Raw genomic sequence first — 20,931 nt, 5'->3', positions numbered from 1 at the left:
TGCAGCCGCTGCCAAATGCCCCAGGAGCCTCTGAAAGAATTTCAGTGTGACCGCCGTCCTGCCCTTGAACGTGTTCAAGCAGTTCAACACCGACTGAGCGCGCTGCTCTGTGAGGCGCGCTGTCTGAGCGACCGAATCCAACTCCATACCGAGAAAAGAGATCCTCTGCACGGAGGCGAGTTTGCTCTTTTCCCAGTTGACCTGAAGGCCCAACTGGCTGAGGTGCCTGGGCACAAGGTCCCTGTGTTCGCATGACTGATCTCGAGAGTGTGCCAGTATGAGCCAGTCGTCGAGATAGTTGAGGATGCGAACGCCCTGTTCTCTCATGGGAACAAGGGCCCCCTCCGTGACTTTCGTGAAGACACGGGGAGACAGGGCCAGCCCGAAGGGCAGGACCTTGTACTGATATGCTCGACCCTCGAACACAAAGCGCAGAAACGGCTTGTGTCGAGGAAGAATCGAGACATGAAAGTACGTGTCCATCAGGTCGATCGCTGCAAACCAATCTCGGGGATCTCGGGAAAATGCAATTCTGCATGAGCATTTTGAACGGTAGCTTGTGAAGGCTCCGATTCAAAACTCACTGGTCCAAGATCGGTCGTAACCCACCACCTTTCTTGGGTACAATGAAGTAGGGACTGTAGTGCCCTGACCTCATATCGGCTGGAGGGACCGGCTCTCTCGCGTCCTTCGCCAGTAGGACTGCGATCTCCACACACAAGACATGGGCATCGGCTGCTCTCACTGTAGTGGAGTGGATGGCCCGAAACTTGGGGGGACGCCGGGCGAACTGAATCGCATAGCCGAGCCTGATGGTCCGAATGAGACAGCGAGACGGACTGGGGAGCGCTAGCCAGGCTCGCAGAGACCGTACAAGCGGGACCAAAGGGACCGTAGGCGTACCCGGAGTGGGGCAGCGAGGTGGAACACAGGGGCTCGGCTCGGAAGGCTCTCTCTGGGAGGCGGCCCGTAGCGGAGTCTGAGTGTGCTGTGCAACACTTACCTGGTTCCACAAGGCAGGAGGTGCAGGAGGCGGCTTGGTTGCGTTCTCGAACCGCACACTGTTGCCTGCTGGCGATAGAAGAGGCGGATGAGAGTGGTGAGGATTCTCTCCTCCCACTGCTCTCCTGGTCCTCTTCAGACCCAGGGATAGAAGAACTGCTCTTTTTTTTTTTTTTTTGAGAATTTAGGTACCACTGTGACTCTAGCTAGTGGTGGAACACTCAAAAGATTCGTACCCCGGCCCTCACCGGGTGAGAGCAGCTCCACCCATCTCCGGGTCACCCATCTCAGGGGTGATTGTTTCACCGACCACTTAACAGTGGCTGAGACGGGCGGTGTCATCCTCCTGCAGCGGACACAGTAGAGCAGGCTGTGCCGGAGTGTTTTTTTTTTTTTTTTTTTGCAGGGGATGACACCCTTGGCGACGAGTAGACTGAGGGGCAGCCAACGAGGCACTCTGGTGGTACATCGGGGAAGCGCTTCAGTCTGCTGCTAACTGCGGAGAACTGCTGGGCCAATTCTCAACAGTGTCGCCGAAAAGGCCACCTTGTGAGATGGGAGCATCGAGAAAGCGTACTTTGACGACGTCTCACACCTCTGCAAGGACAGCCAGTGGAGCTTCTGGACCACCAAGGTGGACATCGTCTGGCCGAGGGCCTGCGCTGTGACCTGAACACGGTCAGTCGACAAGCGCAGCTCAAATCCGGCTCAGAACTACCCTCGTGCCATAAGAGTGCCTTGGCCTCGCATGCAGGGCAGAGGTGGCTCGCCAGGGGCACAGCCACCCCACCCTCGAGGGTAGCGAGAGAGGTGAAAACTTATGCAGAATTTGGCACTTTTGGCGTTCCATATTTTGGCACCAATATAGCTCCATACTCCTAAGTTTTCAATGCACATCCGAGAAAAACCCGGGAAAGCATGGCTGTCAGTTCTGAATCTGATTCAGCATAAGCACACACACTATTACAGTGGGAACTCAGCATACCCTCATTTCCAGAACAAAACAGGCCCTCTCTCCGATGCAGCAATCGACATCTGCCCTCAGCTGGAGCCCTGAATGAAACGCTAGGTTCCTCCAATTTTGAAGGACCAGCAATCCCATCCAGAAGCTGCACAACTTGTGATGCGCTAGAGAGGGAGGGGCCCTAGGGGGTTGGTTCCCCGAAGGAGAAGCCCTCAGCTCTCAGATCACCCAAGCCATTCTACTGAAGTAGACCTCTCCTGGTGGCCACCAGGGAGGGCGCTACAACGAAGAATAGACAAGGAGACCGCGCACTTAGAGCGCGAGCGAGCGCTGGGTTGCCGTGACAACCCGCGCTGCAGCCCGGCAGCTCGACGGCACACGACATGCTGAGGAGCGAGAGATCCGTCGGGTTTTCCTCGCGGAAGCTCTCGCCGATCTCCACGGTCCCCCAGAGGGTCGAGCAGACCTGCAGCTGTGCTTTACACACAAGCAGCGGCTGGCCAACAACAGAGGGGACTCAACTTTCCGGAGAAAGAAGAGTTGACCGGCGTGCCGACGTGGTCATGTTCCCGTGCGAGAACATGAACCACCCACGAACACAATCTCACATGTTTCCCAGGCATGCAAGACAGTGATCGTGGCCGTCAGTGAGGACAGGAAACGACCGCAACCAGAAACACACGGGTGGAATGTCATCTTTAGAAAGACGCAACTCACACCCATGTAAGCTCTTTCAGGGAAATACTCTCCTTGGTACTGAAGCACGCAGGGGAACGGTCGCAGCGGACACAGACAGGAATATGCAACCTGTCGTGCGCTGTCTCTCTTCATGGCAGTCTTACCAGCCATAAGAACGGCTATTCAGCGCTCTTGGCGCACCGTTACCAGCTGTGAAAACAGCTTTTTTTGTTTTGCTCAGTAACACATAAACAAAGAGAGAAAAAGAAAGTCGACCCCGCTGCTGCGCTGTATCGCCCGCACCAGACACGAGAGATCATCTTGAAGAGCTTGCTCGTTGTTTGATCACTCAGTAGATTAAACAGCATCGAAACGCTCGGCTCCGAAGCAAAAAGCTGAAGTGCAATCGCACCAGCTGCTCGTTAAATACCCGCGCTGCGAGGCTGCACAGCTGATGCAAATGATTGCACGCCAATATGCATTGGCTCGTTTAGTTTCACTCGAAGTAGATTGGCCTCTCTAGCGAGATTCCTATTCGTCGTTCACCACGACGTACGTCGTAGTGACCGGACGATAGGGAACTATGTTTAAATGTCAGAAACATAAAGTAAACATTATATGGTTGAAAACACTTAGAGCTATGAAATGATTGATCGCGATTAAATAAAAGTTAAAAGTGTTGTGTTTACATAATATATGTGTGTACTGTGTATAATTATTTGGATATATAAATACACACACATGCATGTATATATTTAAGAAACATTTGTTAATTTTTATATAAAATATTTACATTTATATATAACATTAATTATATATAAATATTTATGCAGTATATGCAAATATTTCTTAAATATATATATGCATGTGTGTGTATTTATACATACAAAATAATTATACACAGTGCACACACACATGTTATGTTAACACAAACTTTTATTTTGGATGCGATTAATCGCGATTAATTTTTTCACAGCCCTAGTTCTGATACATGACAAGTGAGCACTTCCATCTCTTACTCAGCGCCAGCCAAAGCGTGAACACATATTTGAATTTAGCAGTTGATCATGTGATGCACTAATGTTCTAATCACCGGTGTGATCCTATCAAATGTAAAAAATAGTATTATTTTTTGGTCTTTTGGAATCTGTAATCAAAATCCATCCAATGGAGTGAAATCCATTTCACTCAAAAACCTGAGGAGGCATGTGCCCCGAATCAAATCGTGAGATACGTCGAGATTCCCACCCCTAGTACTGACTAAAGTAACTTTGCAACTACGTAAACTTATTTATACTAACCCGAACCCGAACCCTAACCCTAAACTAAAGGGTCTACTACAGATTACTCTGAGTGTTAGGTTACATGTAGTTGCAAAGATACTTATAGTTAGTAAAGTGTCTAAAGTGGACCATTGAAATAAAGTGTAACCAAAAAAGTAGTCATTTATAAAAAAGATTTTGGATGATATTGAATATTTAATTGTGCATGCCCCCTTTGTCATCATAATGAACTTATAGCAGTTAAAATTATTGATTTTATTATTGTGTTTTTTATTACAATTTTTACACAAAATAGTACGGATATTGCCCAATTTGAGAGTATCGGTCATAATAAATAAAAATAATTATTGTTGATCTCTGCATCCCTAATAGTGACTAAATTTGAATAAGTTGCAGCACTGTTTTATCAGATTTAGGTGTTTTTGCGAATTAAACTGAATTGGGGGATTTAGTGAATAGTGTTAGTGACTTTCTAATTTGTCACCAATAAAAAAAGTTAGTATAGCTAAAACTAATTTAGGGCAGATGGATCTGATGACTGATGAATGAATCTGTATTCCTGAATATTGTACAGAAGTAGTGGTACATGACTGTACAACCTGGCGAATCCAATGGCAATCGCATGAATTTTCACACTTTTTTAGCTTGTAAAGCATCTGCATACGCTTACCAAATTCGAAACGACAGCACCTGATTTTTTTCCCCCCAACTTGTTTAAAAAGGACGTAGAAGCATCATGCAACAGAAAATGTACAAACATCTTTCAGCTAATATCCTGCATGGATTCAAATGCCTAATGCATTGAACTGTCCAAAAAATGGAAAACAGATAAGCCAAAAACAAACATCTTTCCGCCAATATCCTGCATGGATTCAAATGCCTAATGCATTGAACAGTCCAAAAAATGGAATAAAAACAGATAAGCCAAAAACAATCTCATCATCTCCACATTTATTCTGAAAGGCATGACATTTTTGCATTATGTTATTACTGATCTAAGCTGTATGTGAATAATCTGCCAGCAGTGTCAAATAGTTAAGCCCCAGAGCCAGAGAGCCACAGCTTGGCCCCCGATAAGCCCACCTCCACCCCTGCTTCTGCTTCTCAGGTGCCTCTCCTGAAAGGGGGGGGGGGGGCACGGCAGATGCTGTCACTGCCTGCCTGCCAGCTTCCTGACAGGTAATGACAGATTAATGGATGGTTTTATCCTTTCAGGGTGGCAGGAGGCACAGGAAGGAAAGCGTGTAATTTATGTTACCAAAATGCCTCCCCCAGCATGAGCACGATGAGCCCTGTCCTTCTTCCTTCTCCCCTTTCGGTCTTTTCTGTTCTTATGCGATCCATCGCTCAGCTAATAGAACTTCATCTCGATTTCAAGGTGATCGATGTCAACACTTTCAAACTTATCATGTATGTCATGTGTGAGGGCTCTGGATGAGTGCCCTCCTTTGGCGGAGAGGAAATTGAATCCATATACATTTGTGATTAGCTGCTTAATCAAATTGATCAAAATTCCAGTTACTCTATCCGACATGATTTCATCGCAGTGCAACAGGAGTAAAATAGCTTCATGTCAAACTGAAATTAGCCTCAGATGGCAATGCCCACAGACCTCCCAAAGTCTGTTCGCTGAACATCTGATGCAAACAAAAAATTTTTTTCAAGCACTTAAGTCCTCAATTTCAATCTGATTGTTTCGGTGTTTTTAGGGGTCCGAACGGTGCAGGAAACCTATTGTATTTGGACAGATTTTTCTATTATTTTATAATCGTTTAAATGTTTTTGAAAGAAGCCTCTTATGTTCACCAAGGCTGCATTTATTTGATAAAAATACAATAAAAAATATTTAGAAATATATTAACAATTATAATAATAACTTTTCAATTTTAATAAATGTTGTTGGTAATGTTAAAAGTAAAAATGTTAAAAGTCTTAAGTTTCACATGATCCTTTAGAAATCATTCTAGTATGCTGATTTAGTGCTTAAGAAACATTTATAATTATTATCAATGTTAAAAGAAGAGAATATTTTTGTGGAAACTGTGATGCATATTTTTTAGGATTCTTTGATTAATAGAAAATACAACACCATATATTCCAAAAAGAAATCTTTAGAAATATTATAAACAGGGCTTGGCATGAACTTTTTTGCTCACCAGCCATGGTGGCTAGTGGTTTTCCAAAATTACTAGCCACTCGGCATTTTCACTGGCCACTGTTTTGACATCGATACCATGGGGAACTACCATAGATATTTTCAATATTATCTCAGAATTTGGCAGCAGGTGTATTAGGCTGCTGTCACTTTAAGACCTGATGCACAGATCTATTCTTTCTCAACTTTAGTCTCAAGTTTACGTTCACTTATAACATAACTGACTGTTGACATGCCAAGACCTGCATTTTGACATTATGTTGTATGTATTTGACTGTTTAAGTGCAATAAACAGTGAAAAAGAACTCAATTCGGTACCGAGAGTCAGCTTTATGTGCGCACTTTATGTCCGCACACAATCTGTGGGAATGAGGGGAGGCGGGTTTGTGTGTCAACTTGCTGTTTAAGAGATAAGAGAGCAAAAAAACGCAGCTGGTATCATGCATCTATTTAACGGAAAACGATATATATCGAAAAATCTATATTTATGACACTCTACATTGCACTTTTCAGATGCCCTTTTAAAAGACTACATTTAGAAAAAAAATATTTATTATATATAAAATTCAACCAAATTCAGCCAAAGTGGCTAGTTACATGCCACTGCTGAAATCCACCTGCATTTTGGCAGGTTGGCGGGTGGTAATGTCATTATAAATGTCTTATCAATTTAGTGGATCCTGGCGCAAAGGTACTAATTTCTTCTTCTTCTTTTTTAAAGTGTATTTTTATAAAATTACATTCTTTCAAATTTGGCAATTTAGTTACTTATCTCCATTTTTCTAAACTCCTTGAATTTAGATAAGTGTTTGTGGCTATTATGCGCTGGCTAATTATTTGTTTCCAAGTCTGCTTGGAAACAAGGAGGTAGCGGGTTTGTATAACGGGTGCATTTGATGAATAAATAACTGTTGTATTTGTTGTATAGACTAATTTAGTTTGAGGCATTTCATTTCAAATAAACTAGATAACCATGAACAAAGCAATATATTCAGTTTTGTTTTCTGAGTTCAGGCAGCCTTTCCCTCAAGACTAAACTGAAAGTAGTGCAGGCTTTGTTTTTGTCCCTTCATGAAGCTAAACGCAACTTGTGGGGTTTTATTCCGAGATGCATTTCAACTTGGACAAACATAGGATTTATGAATTCTTCCTTTGCCGCAGTCTCCCTCCACACCGTTCTGACTTGGAGCAGTCTGTAATGGAATTTGATGTTGAGGATGGAAAGCGAATGAGGCGATCTAAACAGCAACCAGTAAACTGATGGAGGGTGGTGGTGGGGGTCATGGAATAAAAGAGCTGTCAGGTGAAAAGCACTCCAAGGCAATTATATCTCTACAAAGGGGCAAGTAACTGCATCAGAGATGTCATTGTCCCGGCAGGTGTCATGGCATTGCTGAAAACAGCCGCATACGTTTTTAATGGGACTGTTCAGAGATTATAAGCGGTAGTCTCATGGCAGAGAGTAGTTAAGTTGTGTCCTGCCAGGTGCTGGCAGCATTTCAGGCATGGGTCATGAGGATATAATTCATCAGGGGGTTTGATTAACGTCTAGTGCACGCCAGACAAATAAAAAACACTGACTTACTGAGCTGTTAATAAGCCCGGCTGATTTATAGACCCCAGGACCACACTTGCGTATGGCATGACTCGTGTTCAAGGACCACAATGGGATTCTCAATCACTGAGCAAATAATCAGGATGATATTAGTGAAAAGAATAATAATTCTGTACCATATTTTTTCCAAACTATATTTTCAAATGCATTACTTTTCTGTTTCCAGAATCGGCTGTTTTACCTGATATTTGGTGGCAAATGCTTGTTGATAGAGGCTAAAATCATTTTTTTTTATAAAGCTCAAGGCTGTATTAGTAATTTATGGGTACTTGGACTCGATTTGATATTGAAGCTTGGGATAAACTCTTGTAATTGATATCTGCAACCTCCTAACAAAGATACATTAGTACAGTAATACATTTTGCGATGTTTACTCTTGCTTACCTATCCATCAGCAGTTATGATAATTTGATTTTCTGTGGAATACACAGCAAGCTCATTTATCTTCAATCTGTGTAAATAGCCTCTGATCACCTGGGAACTCGGTGTACCCTCTCGCCCACAATGTAGCAGTAATGAGATTAAGAATGGGTTAGTGTTGACAGAGTTCTGTGGGTCTTAATAATTTAAAGACTAATTAATTGCCTGGTGCCAGAGCTTTTTATTTAGGCTAAAGAGCAGCATAAGAGAAACAACATTCAATGTAATGGTTGCGCTTGGCTCCGGGGAGAAACATTAGAACCAGTACAACCAGATTTTAATGATGATCAGATTTTTTTATTTTTTTTTTCACATAGCGAAACATGTTGGTTTCAGCAAATCAAAAAATGTTGTGTCAGATGCAGCCTTTATAATCCAGCTGTGATCTTACATTTTTGATGCTTTTGGTAAATTATGTAACATATTATATGATCAAATTGTTTGAATTTTTTTTGTAGCAGTATTTTAATTTATAATTATTATTTTAGATTTTTTTAGCTGATACCCAGCTAAGCCTCGAAATCACAAAGTTATATTTGCATTATGTTTTTGAAATGAATTTAGCAAGGAATTTTTTGCTCCCTGAACTGTGCTTTATCGTGTGTCTTTTAGGAGCTTTATATAAAACGATGGCTGATGTTTTGGCATGGCGCTGAGAAATTCATCTTAAGACTGGCATCCGGCATGCTGGAAAGAAAGTGCAGGTGCATCACAGCTTCAGCGGAATATGATTAGTGGTTGAAGAACTTGTTCGCCTTTCTTTCTGTCATAAAGGACATATTGTGAAGCCACATTTCAGCTGTGAGAGTTTGTTAGCAAGGGAGAAAGAGAGAAATTAAGACAGTTTGACAGTATACAACTGTACACAGAAAAAACCCAGTGCCTTTTCTGCTTTTTCTTTTTTTCTTTTCTTTTTTGCAGTCAATCATCCAAGTACAAATTTTCTATGCCTAGTAAATTCAATTTAAACATCTCCACAACTGACAGAAATTTGTCCTTGTGGCACTTGGTGGTAAACAGCTCTCGGAAATTAAATGTTCTCGAATTTGAGAGAGAAACTATTTATTGGATGTTTTATAAGTTTGATCAATTGGACATATGGACATTCTCTGAAAACTTTGCCCATATATAATGCACTAACAGCTGGAAGAAAATTATTTATTTGACAGTGTAACACAGATGGTGTGTGATGGCAGATGTTATCAAATGGGTGGCGAAAGAAAACAAATTACATTATTGACTATAAATTTCAATGGTACAGATTTCCAGTCATCAAGAGCACTCCAGTTTTAGGCCATCTACTATTGATCATATTGAAAACATATACTAAATTGAAATAAAAAGACCCAATGATGGAAATAAATCCACAGATACACATACCTTTTAATGGTACAAATAATTATAAAATAAGGTATTTCCTCACTAGGGATGCACAATATATTGGTATAATATTAGTTATCGGCTGAGTTTTTTTTTTTCCAATTATTGGTATGGCTGTTTTTATTGGACATTTCCTTGTTCATGCTCATTTTCCCTATTTTTATATTTAGATTGCTGTCATCTAATGCTCACTTAAAGTTAAGAACACTGTTAAATGTATTCTTTAGCATATCTAATATAAATATCCATTATTATAAAATTATTTATTATTTATCATACTATTATTTTCATACTGTGCATTATAATGTTGTGATGCCTAAATTCACTTGTTTAATTTGAGTTTTAGTGTCATTTATCAGTTCATCCTTTAAATATTGGCCAGTATCAGACAGACAGAAGTTTAATATTGGAGTATCTGTATTTCTATTATATGTGAGTGACATTTTTCATCACAGCATTCCATTGGTCTCAGCATGTGGCTTAGCATGCAATTAAAGCCAATATAAAAACCAATATTAAAATTCTGTCCAACACTGATAAGCTGACAATTATTTTCATGTTATGGCCAATATTACATATTCAAAACACATTGTGTGGAAATGTATGAAATGTATGTGTATAATATAAAAAAAATGGATATTCATTTTGAGATTTCTAAAAGATTACATTTAGATAAAGATTCATATACCATTTAAGTTCAGCTTATCAAAAACCAACAGGGATAATGAGCATGACAATCTCCATCAACATAATCATTGTCATCATCTTTTCATTTAAAGGAGGCTCATTGAGGATTCTTAAGTTATTATCCACTGATGAGAATCTCTTAAAATCTCAATTAAGACATTTAGGCACTTTGCCATTAAAGGCGATCCAACAATTTCTTTTTTAATCCTTTCTGGATAATTTATCCTTTGTGCATTCTTTCTAACAGACGATTCAATCTGAGAAGGAACTAAATTGGCTTTAAAGCCATCAAATACTGCTTTCAAGATATCTTGTGACTTCCAAACAAAAACACTAGGACCATTAGTGGCTCTTTTCTACTAGAGGATGTTGGCTAACCAAGATCTGCCGTCAATCCCCCTTCAAGCGAGAAGCTCTGATAGATGTGTGCACTCTCCAAGAGTGGGAAGGCACAGTTCACACTTTTCTGTTACACACAAAATATATTTCACAACACTCAGAATAAAGAACAAGAATGGGAACAACAGGGGTGTCTCTAGAGGCAAGCTCCCGCGTTCACTTTATCATTGCCACAGAGGAAGAACAGAGGGATCTTAAAGCTATAGAATACAAATGAGAAACACAAGTCTCAATGTCACAGGGATGTTATTAATGCACTGTAGAAATATCTCTCAAAGGATGCTCATGAATATCCTATTATCAGATATAAAGACTGTGTGAACCGGATGAATCATTAGCCATTCACATGAATCGTTCTGATTTCACACATGCTCACTTTGATGACTTTTACTTGACATAACTCAGGCCCAGATTGTTTATTTACATTCACATCTGTGCTTTTTGAGGGAAAATCTGTATAATTTTGCAGAGAATTTACTGGCATCAGTCGATACTTTATATTTAACTGTGCATGCTCATTTATTCTATTTTGTTTTATAAACTTTAATAGAGATCCATTTTTCATTCTGTATTGTTGCGATGCCTATACTTGTAGCATTTAAAACAATGGATTTTTGTTTTTAATATTGTATTTTTTTATTTATTTAGTCATTCAGTTTGGTTCTGTTCACATTATATGCAGATATAGGCGGCTGTTGCTTACATTTTTGGGAGTTAATTAATTTGTAGGTTTTCTAATGTACTGTAAGCCACAGAACATATCATGAAGACAGATCACACCATATGGGCCGCAGAGGTCCAGAGCCCCACACGCAAAGAATGTCTTTAATATCATCAGACAACCGCAGTGAGTACCGGTGCTGCCCAGCATGGAGCTACATCCACTGTGAGACGCTGAAAGGCTCAGAATCCTGGACATGACCAGAATACGTATTCCTCTCACTGAGCTTCGAGGGTGACGGACCCCCATCCAGCACCATTACATCCTATCAGCAGCACTGATCATTGCCCAGCCCCTCTCATTAGCCCTTGCCTATCTGCTGAGAAATTGAAGTGGTAGTTGTCACACATGATCCAGTAGAGCCAGCAGATGTTGCTGGAGCATAAAGTGATGTTTTACAGCAATTTCAACCTCCAAATAGAAAATTAAACCTTTGGAGGACAGCTTTTTGAAATGTGAAGCCTTTCCAAAAAGGGTCTTATATTGTAGTGTAGGCTACTGTATAACTAAACTGATGTTCCCTGAGAGAAGGGAACTGGTGTTCCCTTGAGCTGCGATGCTTTAAGGCAACCTGTCAATGGACCTGATGAATTAATCCAGCCATAAAAAACCACATGAGTTCGGCTCAGCGTCTTCAAAGAAACTTTTAAAATGCAAACTTACCTCATATTCAACATATTCCTCTTCCTCCACCTCATAAGACACAGTCTGGATTTTCACCTCGTTTTCGTCCAGCAGTTTAGCCTGCGGGTCCTCCGTACTGGGGGTCTCCACTGCTACGTCCTTGTCTTTCTTCTCCATGAAGGTGGTCTCGCAGCACTCGTTTTTGTAATCCTTGCCCTTGCTGCCTACGTCGTCCTTGTAAAGGATGAAGTTAGGCTTGTAAAAGGCCTCCACCGCCAGGTGAAGCGAGGTGGCGTCCAATAGCTGGGCTTTAGCCTTGCCGTTTCCTCCTGTGACCGCAACCCCACCTCCGCCGCCACCTCCTCCTCCACCTCCTCCACCAGTCACAAAGTAGTTTATAATGTTCTCCTGATACTGGTTGCTGTGGAAGTCGCCACCATAACCATAGTCGGCCATAACCATATGCTTGCTGTTTTTATCTAGAAGAGGGTTCTGAAGCTCACTTAGGCTCTCCATTGTTGAAGAGCAGAGCGCCGGGACTCTGTGTTTAACAGCCGTATGGAGAATGAAGGGAAGGAGAGATGACCTTGCCTGGACAGATGTGACAGGTGCTAATGTGTTCAATAGGCCGTGAGCTGTAGGAGGAGTGAGAGGAGAGAGAAGTGAGGGAGAGAGAGGAAAAGACATGGACTATTGAGCACATGCAGAGGAAAAGTTTAATAAGACTGAACTGCCATGATGGACAGGTTCTGGCCAATGGAAAGGCATCCATGCAGATAACACAATGATGTCCGTGGCACCAAGAGTGGCTTAAGCTACAGTTGATCTGTGAAGACTCTTATTGGGGGCTATGTCTTAAAAATTACAGGTTGAAGAGTTTTGCAACAAATTTGTGAATGACAGTACATTGTCAGTCTGAGAGAGAGCTTTTTTCTCTCTGATTACTAAAAAGTCATCATGTCCCATTCCTCTCCACCTAACTGATAAAATGTGGTTATCAGACAGATTTTAATTAACTTTATTCTGCTGCCCCATGACACTCACTGATAACCCTGCCGAATGGGCATGCCTGATAGTTCATATGCCCATGAAGGTAAAGTAGACATCTTTGTTACAAAGGCAAAACATGCCCAGTGACCCATCCTAAATGCCTAACTGGCCACCCAGAATTGAATTGAAGGGGAAATATGTAGTTAGACCTTTGACTAAATGGCATTCTGGTCCACCACTCTGTAGTTTTTCTTTTCTTTTGTCATTATCTTTTCTTTTATGTCATTTTGTATCTGAAAATATTTATTTCACAATAATAGACTGGCATGAAAAACTAATAATGGGACGGTGGTTGTACCTAGTCCCTAGTTAAAACACTAATAAATCTAAATTATTTCACAGACATGTCTCAGAAAACTAGCATTGTCAAATTGTATTATATTATATATTCGATTGCAATTAAATGGACTTTGAATTATGCATGATTGCTTCCACATTTAGCCTGTTATATGACAGGACAAAGCAATATTACAATCTACCAGAACCTTAACACTAAAATACGTTTCTGAAACTACTAAAACATTATTTTTGTGGAAATATGTAGGCAGTCAGTGTGCATAGAGTCAATTATCTATAAATCAATTGTTAATAGTATTACCACAAAACAGACTTTTTTTATAATTATTATTAGTTTCTTTAGTGGACGTTTGTGTCATGACATGCAACGTGCAAGCTGTGCTGGATTCTAGCTTCCGATGACTTTATTTATGATAAGGCAGTGTTTGCACCATCTGTTCCTTATTACTAAACACATTTGTGCTTAAATAGATTGATTTAATCAATAAATTATTAGTGACAATTAATCAGTCATCAATTAATCATAAATATCTTTACTGCAAACCCAAGTGTTTGACCGAAATCTTGTTTAAACTGTATCTTTCAAGTTTTGATGTCACTAATTATTGATTAGCTTTTCCTCAAAAGTGCTCATTGCATCATGACTTGGAATAATAACTGATTAAAACATACTTGCGTGTCCTTACTCGGGGAAGCTGTGTAAAGTCAGCCAATCAGATTAGCCCTTGCCAGATCTAGCAACTGCTCTCCAATTTTGTGAGCAGTGTGCATCAGACGATCAGTGGGTGGTCTGTAGGTGTGCTGTCTGAGCCTGAGACTAATATGTATCAGTTTCTTTAATGTGCGACTGATGTGAAGTTAAATAGTCTAGCAGGTTATTGATGCTCTTTAACTGAGCACATCAATTGTACTCAGATCTAAATCCTGTCAAAACTCTCTGTTGATTGGAAAAAATGACATGTGGCCACAGTGGTGGGTGTGCCCTCTCCTACCTTCTCCTCATTAATCTGTGATTAAAATAGCAACACAATCAGATAGAAAGCAGATTATTTCAGAGCTTTTGATTTGGTTGTGCCGATGCCTCCGGGGATCGTCAAATGCAGGATCATGCGTCAAGGAATGCTGACTTCATGCTTGACAGATTGTTTGAGCTCCCCCAATTCTCAATACACATTTCAACACAGTCAGCATCTACTGAGCACATTCTCCCAGTGCAATAATACTACACTATCAGAGCTAACTAATGAAAAGATGCTGTCGAGATCAAATTATGAATTAGGGAATAGATTGATAATTAGTTATTCTAGGAGCCTTCCCAGTTTGAATGTCAATCTCTCTCTCTTTCTCTCTCTCTGCATTGATTCCTGGACAGTTTCGACCTGCATCTTCAACAACTGCTGCAGATCCATTCCTCACATTAGCTTCCTCTCCTATCATCATTTAAAACAAGGGTCTATTTGTGATGAAAGAGACTAGTGGTACCGGATGAAGAGTGTGTGCATTAGTGGCTTATGTAAGGCTGGTCCTAACTATAGCAATTAAGTTGTATAATGTCAAAAAGAACAACAAAAAACAGCTACGGCTTTTATTTATTTTTAAGTATGTACAGTATATGTTCATATTATTTCATTTTGAAATACAGTATATTAAATAATCTTTAAATAAAATGTATTTAAAAATCAATTCAATTGTTTTTATTATTTATGGTGTCTTTGTTTTCTAATTAAAATACAATTTTTTTATTTATTTTTATTTATTTTTTTATTGTCATCAATCATCTGAAAGCATTAATTAGTGTGTTTTTTCGTAATTAAAATGAGGCCATGCTAAAATTGCCTAAACTCCAAGTGCCAGTAGGATGTCACAGCAGACCTAATTTCCATTTCTGCTACTCTATGCTTGTAGGCTGCACCACCCTGGCAATTGAAAACAGAAAAGAAAAAATCCCCCAGGTTCTAACTGCCATTGGGATCTTGGAAATGAGAAACTTCACATGGCCTTAAAGCCTTTCTTGTCAAAAAGAGACAGGCCTTGGCCTGTGAAACATGCAAGCATATGCTGTTGTTTGTAGCTGAGAGGTCAGAAATTGTGTTTACAGATATAGTTTTTGAATTGGTTTTATAGGACTCTTTCATTGGTGGAAATTGTGGAATTTAAATTTTCATTCCATTCCTGTGCATGTGTTGGTTTTCTCTGTGTCACTCCCGGTGGGTTCAGAGAAACGTCCACTCGGAAGATGAGTAAGGTGAGGGAGTATTTTGAAAGCCTACACAAAACTTCATTTTCTCCTGTAATGTCAACTAGTATATAACAGTAAAGCTTGCTTATAGGCTTGTTATACTACTGGTTGGTAGGGGCAATATGATATGAAATTTTATATCGGAGTAAAGGAGAAACTTTATGAATGAAACTTACTTGACACTTGAACAGTTGCTATATCAACATCCTAACGAATAGAATATGCTTACATAATGTAGTTGTCAATACACTTCAAGCTTTTCTTGTGATTTTGCCACCCGTCATGTGTACAGATACTTTTCATACACGAGAATACACGGACACGCAAGTGGTTGCCATGGTAACGAACAACAATACCTTACCTTATAATAGGCTATTAGGTTTGAACTTATTGGTCTTGATTCAGTTGATTTGAATAAATATATCTATAATAACTAATGTTGCTTAAGTGAACGCTTTAGTTTAATATACAATGATCATAATGCAAAGCAAGCAAGCAGACTAGTCGGTTGCAAAATTTCCATTCAAACATTTATTCAAAAATTAGACCTTATGCACATCCCTAGTTAAGAGTGTTCACTTGTTTTTTGCTGAATTTTACATTGAATTGAAAGGACTGCTTGTAATGCAACTGATATAGCAATAAACTATTACACTTTGCAGAGCAATAACAGATTCTGTTTTTAATGGTACTGTAGATGACATTTAGCATTTCAGTTTAGTTTATATTTACATAATTTGACAATATTATTGTAGACGATGTCATAGTTATGTATATTCATTGAGAGAGCTATCAGATATATAATTTGTCAGAATTGCTATGTTGAAAATTGAACAGTAGAATTGCTCATGATTCATTTCATAATTTAGGCGGAAGCAATTCAGCTTAGGATAAAAAGTGTCTTCTAAATGACAAATAACTGTCTGCTGAGTCAGAGAGTCCATCAAATCATACATTCACAATAAACTACTTAAGCTTTTACACCTCTGCATTTCTCTTCCATCTTCTTTTTTAGATAACTGAATGTATTTTATGTGGAACCTTATCTCAGGAAGCCCCTTCCAGAAGAAATTCAAACTGGAAACATCGTTTTAAAATGGTGATCACAGCAAACACTGTTTCATTTAGCTATTCATTATGACTATGGTGTGTACAGTTGTCCATTTACATCTGTAGAAACACCTGTTAAGTGTTCAAATATCCTTTGTCAATGTCAGGTCTAAATGAGTCTAAATAGCATCAATATACTGTAGGCAGAGATAAACTATGATTTTTTTTTTTTTTTTTTTTTTTTTTATGTAAAGGCTGTTTACCTTCTATAAGAACAAGCAAAACTGAAATGACTGTGGTTAAATAAAATATGCATCAGACCAACATACAGAAACACAGACCTTTTATCCATATAGGCAAGCATATAATTGGTAAATAAATACACAATAAAGCAGATTTCTTAGGTCTCCCTTATTTAACAGGGTTCAACATGATTATAAAAGTCACTGATGAGGAGGGTCACAACACCGTTTTTCTTAGTTATTAGTATGAATATGCAAATAAATATATTTCATGCAAGACAAATATAACTAATGCATATGGGTGCAGTGACTCAGACTGAAGATTTGTCTTCAACAAATGAAGAACCATTTCATAGACTTATACTTGAATCGATCTGTCCATTGCAGCAAAATTATTTCAAAGAAGCTTTAAATTAGTAAATTTTCAGTTCTTAACAATTTGTGAATAACAGTTCTCCATTTCAATAACAGCAAGGCAACCAAAACAGAGAGAGGTGCAACATGCTTCCATTCCTCATTGATTATAGCACCTTTCTCCTTGTGCTAAGGTGCAATCAAATCCCCCTGCCGGTGTCTTAGTCAATTAAGCCTTATGAGTCTCTGCCCTTCTGAATTCTAATAGGATAGAGGCTGAAAACACTTTAGCAGTGTTAATGTGTTGGGTAAAATGGATAATGGAAACTTTTGCTACTCATGTATGCACTTTAATCTCCCTGTGCACAATGCTGGTACAAGAGAGGGACAGAAGAACGAAGTAATGTGGACTTGTAATACAAAGAGGCTATTTGTACTCTAGTATTCATTTGATTTGCATATTTAATTATCTGTTGATGTTGTTCACTCATAGTCAATCAGGTTGTGACTCATGCACCCTTGTGGATGAAGGGTAAATCGGTGCGAATTTACAGATCAACAAAAAGAAAATGAGAGCTGAATATATATATATATATATATATATATATATATATATATATATATATATATATATATATATATACATATACTGCTTTGATTGCATAATACATCTGTATGCTTGGAAACTGTACTGGACAGTGTAGTGTATACACATGCACAGATAAGGTACTATACACTAAGTAACGTGCGTAAAACAAATTTGTCATATCCATGATGTGTCAATAACGATAATTAGCCCCATTATTGCAACATTAAATAAGTAAATGTGTATGGCATATCAGTACAGTGTACTTTTCACATAAGGGCTCAGACAAAAGCATAAAATGTACTTTTGTGTTTAAAGGTTTTCAAACTGTAATACACTCTGGTCAAATGCTGTCTTATAATTTAGACATTTGTAGGCTACAGTATAACTCATAGTAGCAATTAACCTATAGGTATTTAGTGTAGCCTACAAATCAGAATATCTGTTTATACCAGGATTCAGTTTATATGTAAGCACCTATATTTATGACAAATTTCAGCCTCATATTCGGAAATGACCATGTCTTACCTTGCGCCTCAGTAATCCAGGTGTCCGGCTCATTCGATTTGATTCAGTGACAATTTGACATTCGACTGGCTTTCCACAGAAATGTCAAACGGTTTGAATCCTTGTCTCCATTCCAGAAGCCCGTGATGCGCCGGTAAACTCGGCGAACAACAATACCTCTGATTTCTAAGGATGAACACGAGCAACGAACAATGAACCTGCTTAAACGTGAGTCATTTTTCGAGCAACAGATATCCAACTTGACTAATGCAGAAGATATCTAATAAAAGCCGGTGAAATGACTGACTGTAACACAGTACCGCTTTAAAACAGTCTTACTGTACACCGCACCTCACAGTAGTACGAGTCCGCGCGCATCTTTCAGTTAAATCATGAGCTGTTCAGGACCGCGCGAACTTTCTTGTCTGAATCTCCGCGCGCAGCTTTTAAAACACAATATCTGCTACAAAATCTTTCGCTGTCCCTTTGATTTTACTGTATGAATTTATAAAGTCACCTTAGATTATTGCTGTGTGAAGCTGTAAATTCCCGTTCAATAGAAGACAATATGTTTCGTTCTGAGAGAACAAGGTAAGAATGCTGTCAGTGACAGAGTGAACGGACTTTCCGTTGTGCGTCTCTCCAAAAAGGACACGAAATATGTAGCCTACCATTAGTCTTGTGTGCGTCGATGCGTTTCCGTCGACTCTCCTCTAGCCGAAATAAAAACATAATACGGCAGGTTTGCGTGGGACGAGGATCTTAGAGCTCTAAAGCGTATTGATTTCACATCTTGTGAGGGAATCTCTGCTGGGGATATTGACGATAAAATGTACAGCAAAGTATTTATCTATCTATTTATGTTTCACTAGTTGGAGTGTGCATGGAAAATATTGTAGAGGAACAAAAAGGGACATGATTGGGTCATTCTGTGAAAAAAAGGAGCCTTCTGTCCCTCATGAACATGTGTAAACAATGACTTCAACAATGAGAAGCCTACTTAAAAGTATATATAGAGAGATACATAGATAAACATGTTTTACTTCACATTTTAATGATGATAACACCATCTCTTTTTTGACTTTATTATATTTTTCATCATAGCCTATATTTTGTTAGGTTTGCAACCCTAAATGATTAACCTATGATTGTGTTTAGCAAATTTCGTACTATTTTTAATTTCGCTTAAGATGACAAAATGCAATTTACTAACATTCTTCATCTGATTGAATGTTTATCATTATAAAGAAATTTGCTTTAAAAATCACCTTTTAAAAACGGATACGGCACCCATTTCTTGGAATGACCAATTGTGTAAGATAAGGCTGAAGACTATCAGTGGTCTTGTAATCTCACTAAAAAGGATCAATTCAAAATGATTTGAAACTGCATTTTATTCCTAGAATTCTAAAAGAGTTTCTGGTCTATTCTCAGCTGTCTATATAATGTATATAATGTAATAGAAAATAGGCTATAAAAAGTAAGCGTCAGATGGGGATACAGCATGGAGGGAAATGCTCCGATGTGTCCGTGTCTGAGTGCAGAATTGATGTGCCTCAAAATCCCCTTTCATGTGCTCCGTCGGATCTGTAAAAGGGGGAGGGCAAAAAAGGGGTGACACGGAGAGACCGGCTGAACAGCTAGTTGATGTCATAGCTCAGTAAATCATTTCTGGAGAAAACAAGAACATGGGGAAAATAGATTGCAGAGAGGACAGTAATTAAAAGTGAAAAGGAGAATATGTCAATGTGCATTATAAAACCTGACTTTTCTGATTCAGTGGTTAGAAGCAGTAAGCCCTGGGTGAAAGCATGCCATTTAATAGACTGCTGCCTTTTGTGGTGGCATGTGTCCACACTTTGCTTTTCTCTTCAAAATCAGGCTCAGAGCAAACAGCTGCTCCACACGCTCTAAACCAAAATCCATCACAACGTCTCCCACAGCACATTCGACTTGCACAGAGTGAGGCAAAGCCTCATTTCACTTTTCCCTTCTGCCACTGTTTACGTTATAATTTATATGTGATTTCAGACCTTCTCTTTTTGTCCATTTTGCTCGTAAAGAGGAAGGCTGTTGTACCTGCGGGCTTAACTTAAGGTTCCGATGAGCTTTGAGATTCAATTTATTTCAGATGAAATTACTTCAGTTCTTTTGCCACAGAACATTAGAGCTGCAAATGAATATCCTTTGGGTACACTTCTTCGGGGTCCATCTGGAGACGGCTGTCAGGCAGATAGAGAATCTTTGAGAAAAATGTATAGCTATGGTCAGTTGTGCCTCAACAGGAACTTGTGGACATAGCTGCGTCCCAATTCATAGTCTGCATCCTTCGAAGGCCGCATTTGAAGGCCGATTGCTTCACCCCGGCACGACGAAGCCTGTCCCAATTCTGAGGCTCCTTCAAATGCATCCTTCGTTTCCTGTGAAATTAAGGATACAACAGGATACTTCGCAGCCTTGCCTACCCCAGAATTCATTGTGCACCAGTGACAACAGGATCTTTTGGAGAGAAATTGCTGAATTACACTTTTTAACGCAAGTATTTGGTTTCAGCTACTCAAATATCTAAATGACTTAATATGTAAAAAAAAAAAAAAAAAATGTTGAAGCGGTTAAAATGTTGACTCATATCCTAACAAAATGCGATTAAATATAGTTTATGCTCTTCACATTCAGAA

General features: G+C 39.3%; 1 protein-coding gene across 2 annotated transcripts in view; it reads right to left on the bottom strand.

Annotated features, from left to right (window-relative positions):
* The window catches only part of syndig1l (synapse differentiation inducing 1-like), a 32,642-nt gene extending 13,612 nt beyond the window's left edge, over window positions 1–19,030 (bottom strand). Inside the window, exons 1-3 of one of the 2 annotated variants that reach the window (XM_079887914.1) lie at window positions 18,925–18,966; window positions 18,275–18,439; window positions 11,968–12,563 (exon numbers count right to left, since the gene is read on the bottom strand). In XM_079887914.1, coding sequence (XP_079744040.1) covers window positions 11,968–12,444 — 477 coding nt within the window. In that variant the 5' untranslated portion in view covers window positions 12,445–12,563; window positions 18,275–18,439; window positions 18,925–18,966. Of the gene's footprint in view, window positions 1–11,967; window positions 12,564–18,274; window positions 18,440–18,924 lie in introns of both variants that reach the window. The other variant, XM_079887913.1, reaches the window with a different exon arrangement.
* Between the last annotated feature and the right edge of the window lie 1,901 nt (window positions 19,031–20,931).

This window comes from Squalius cephalus (assembly GCF_949319135.1).
Source record: "Squalius cephalus genome assembly, chromosome: 12".
Taxonomy (NCBI): domain Eukaryota; kingdom Metazoa; phylum Chordata; class Actinopteri; order Cypriniformes; family Leuciscidae; genus Squalius; species Squalius cephalus.
The sequence above is the reverse complement of the archived record's forward strand: the minus strand, read 5'-3'. Positions and strand labels throughout refer to the sequence as shown.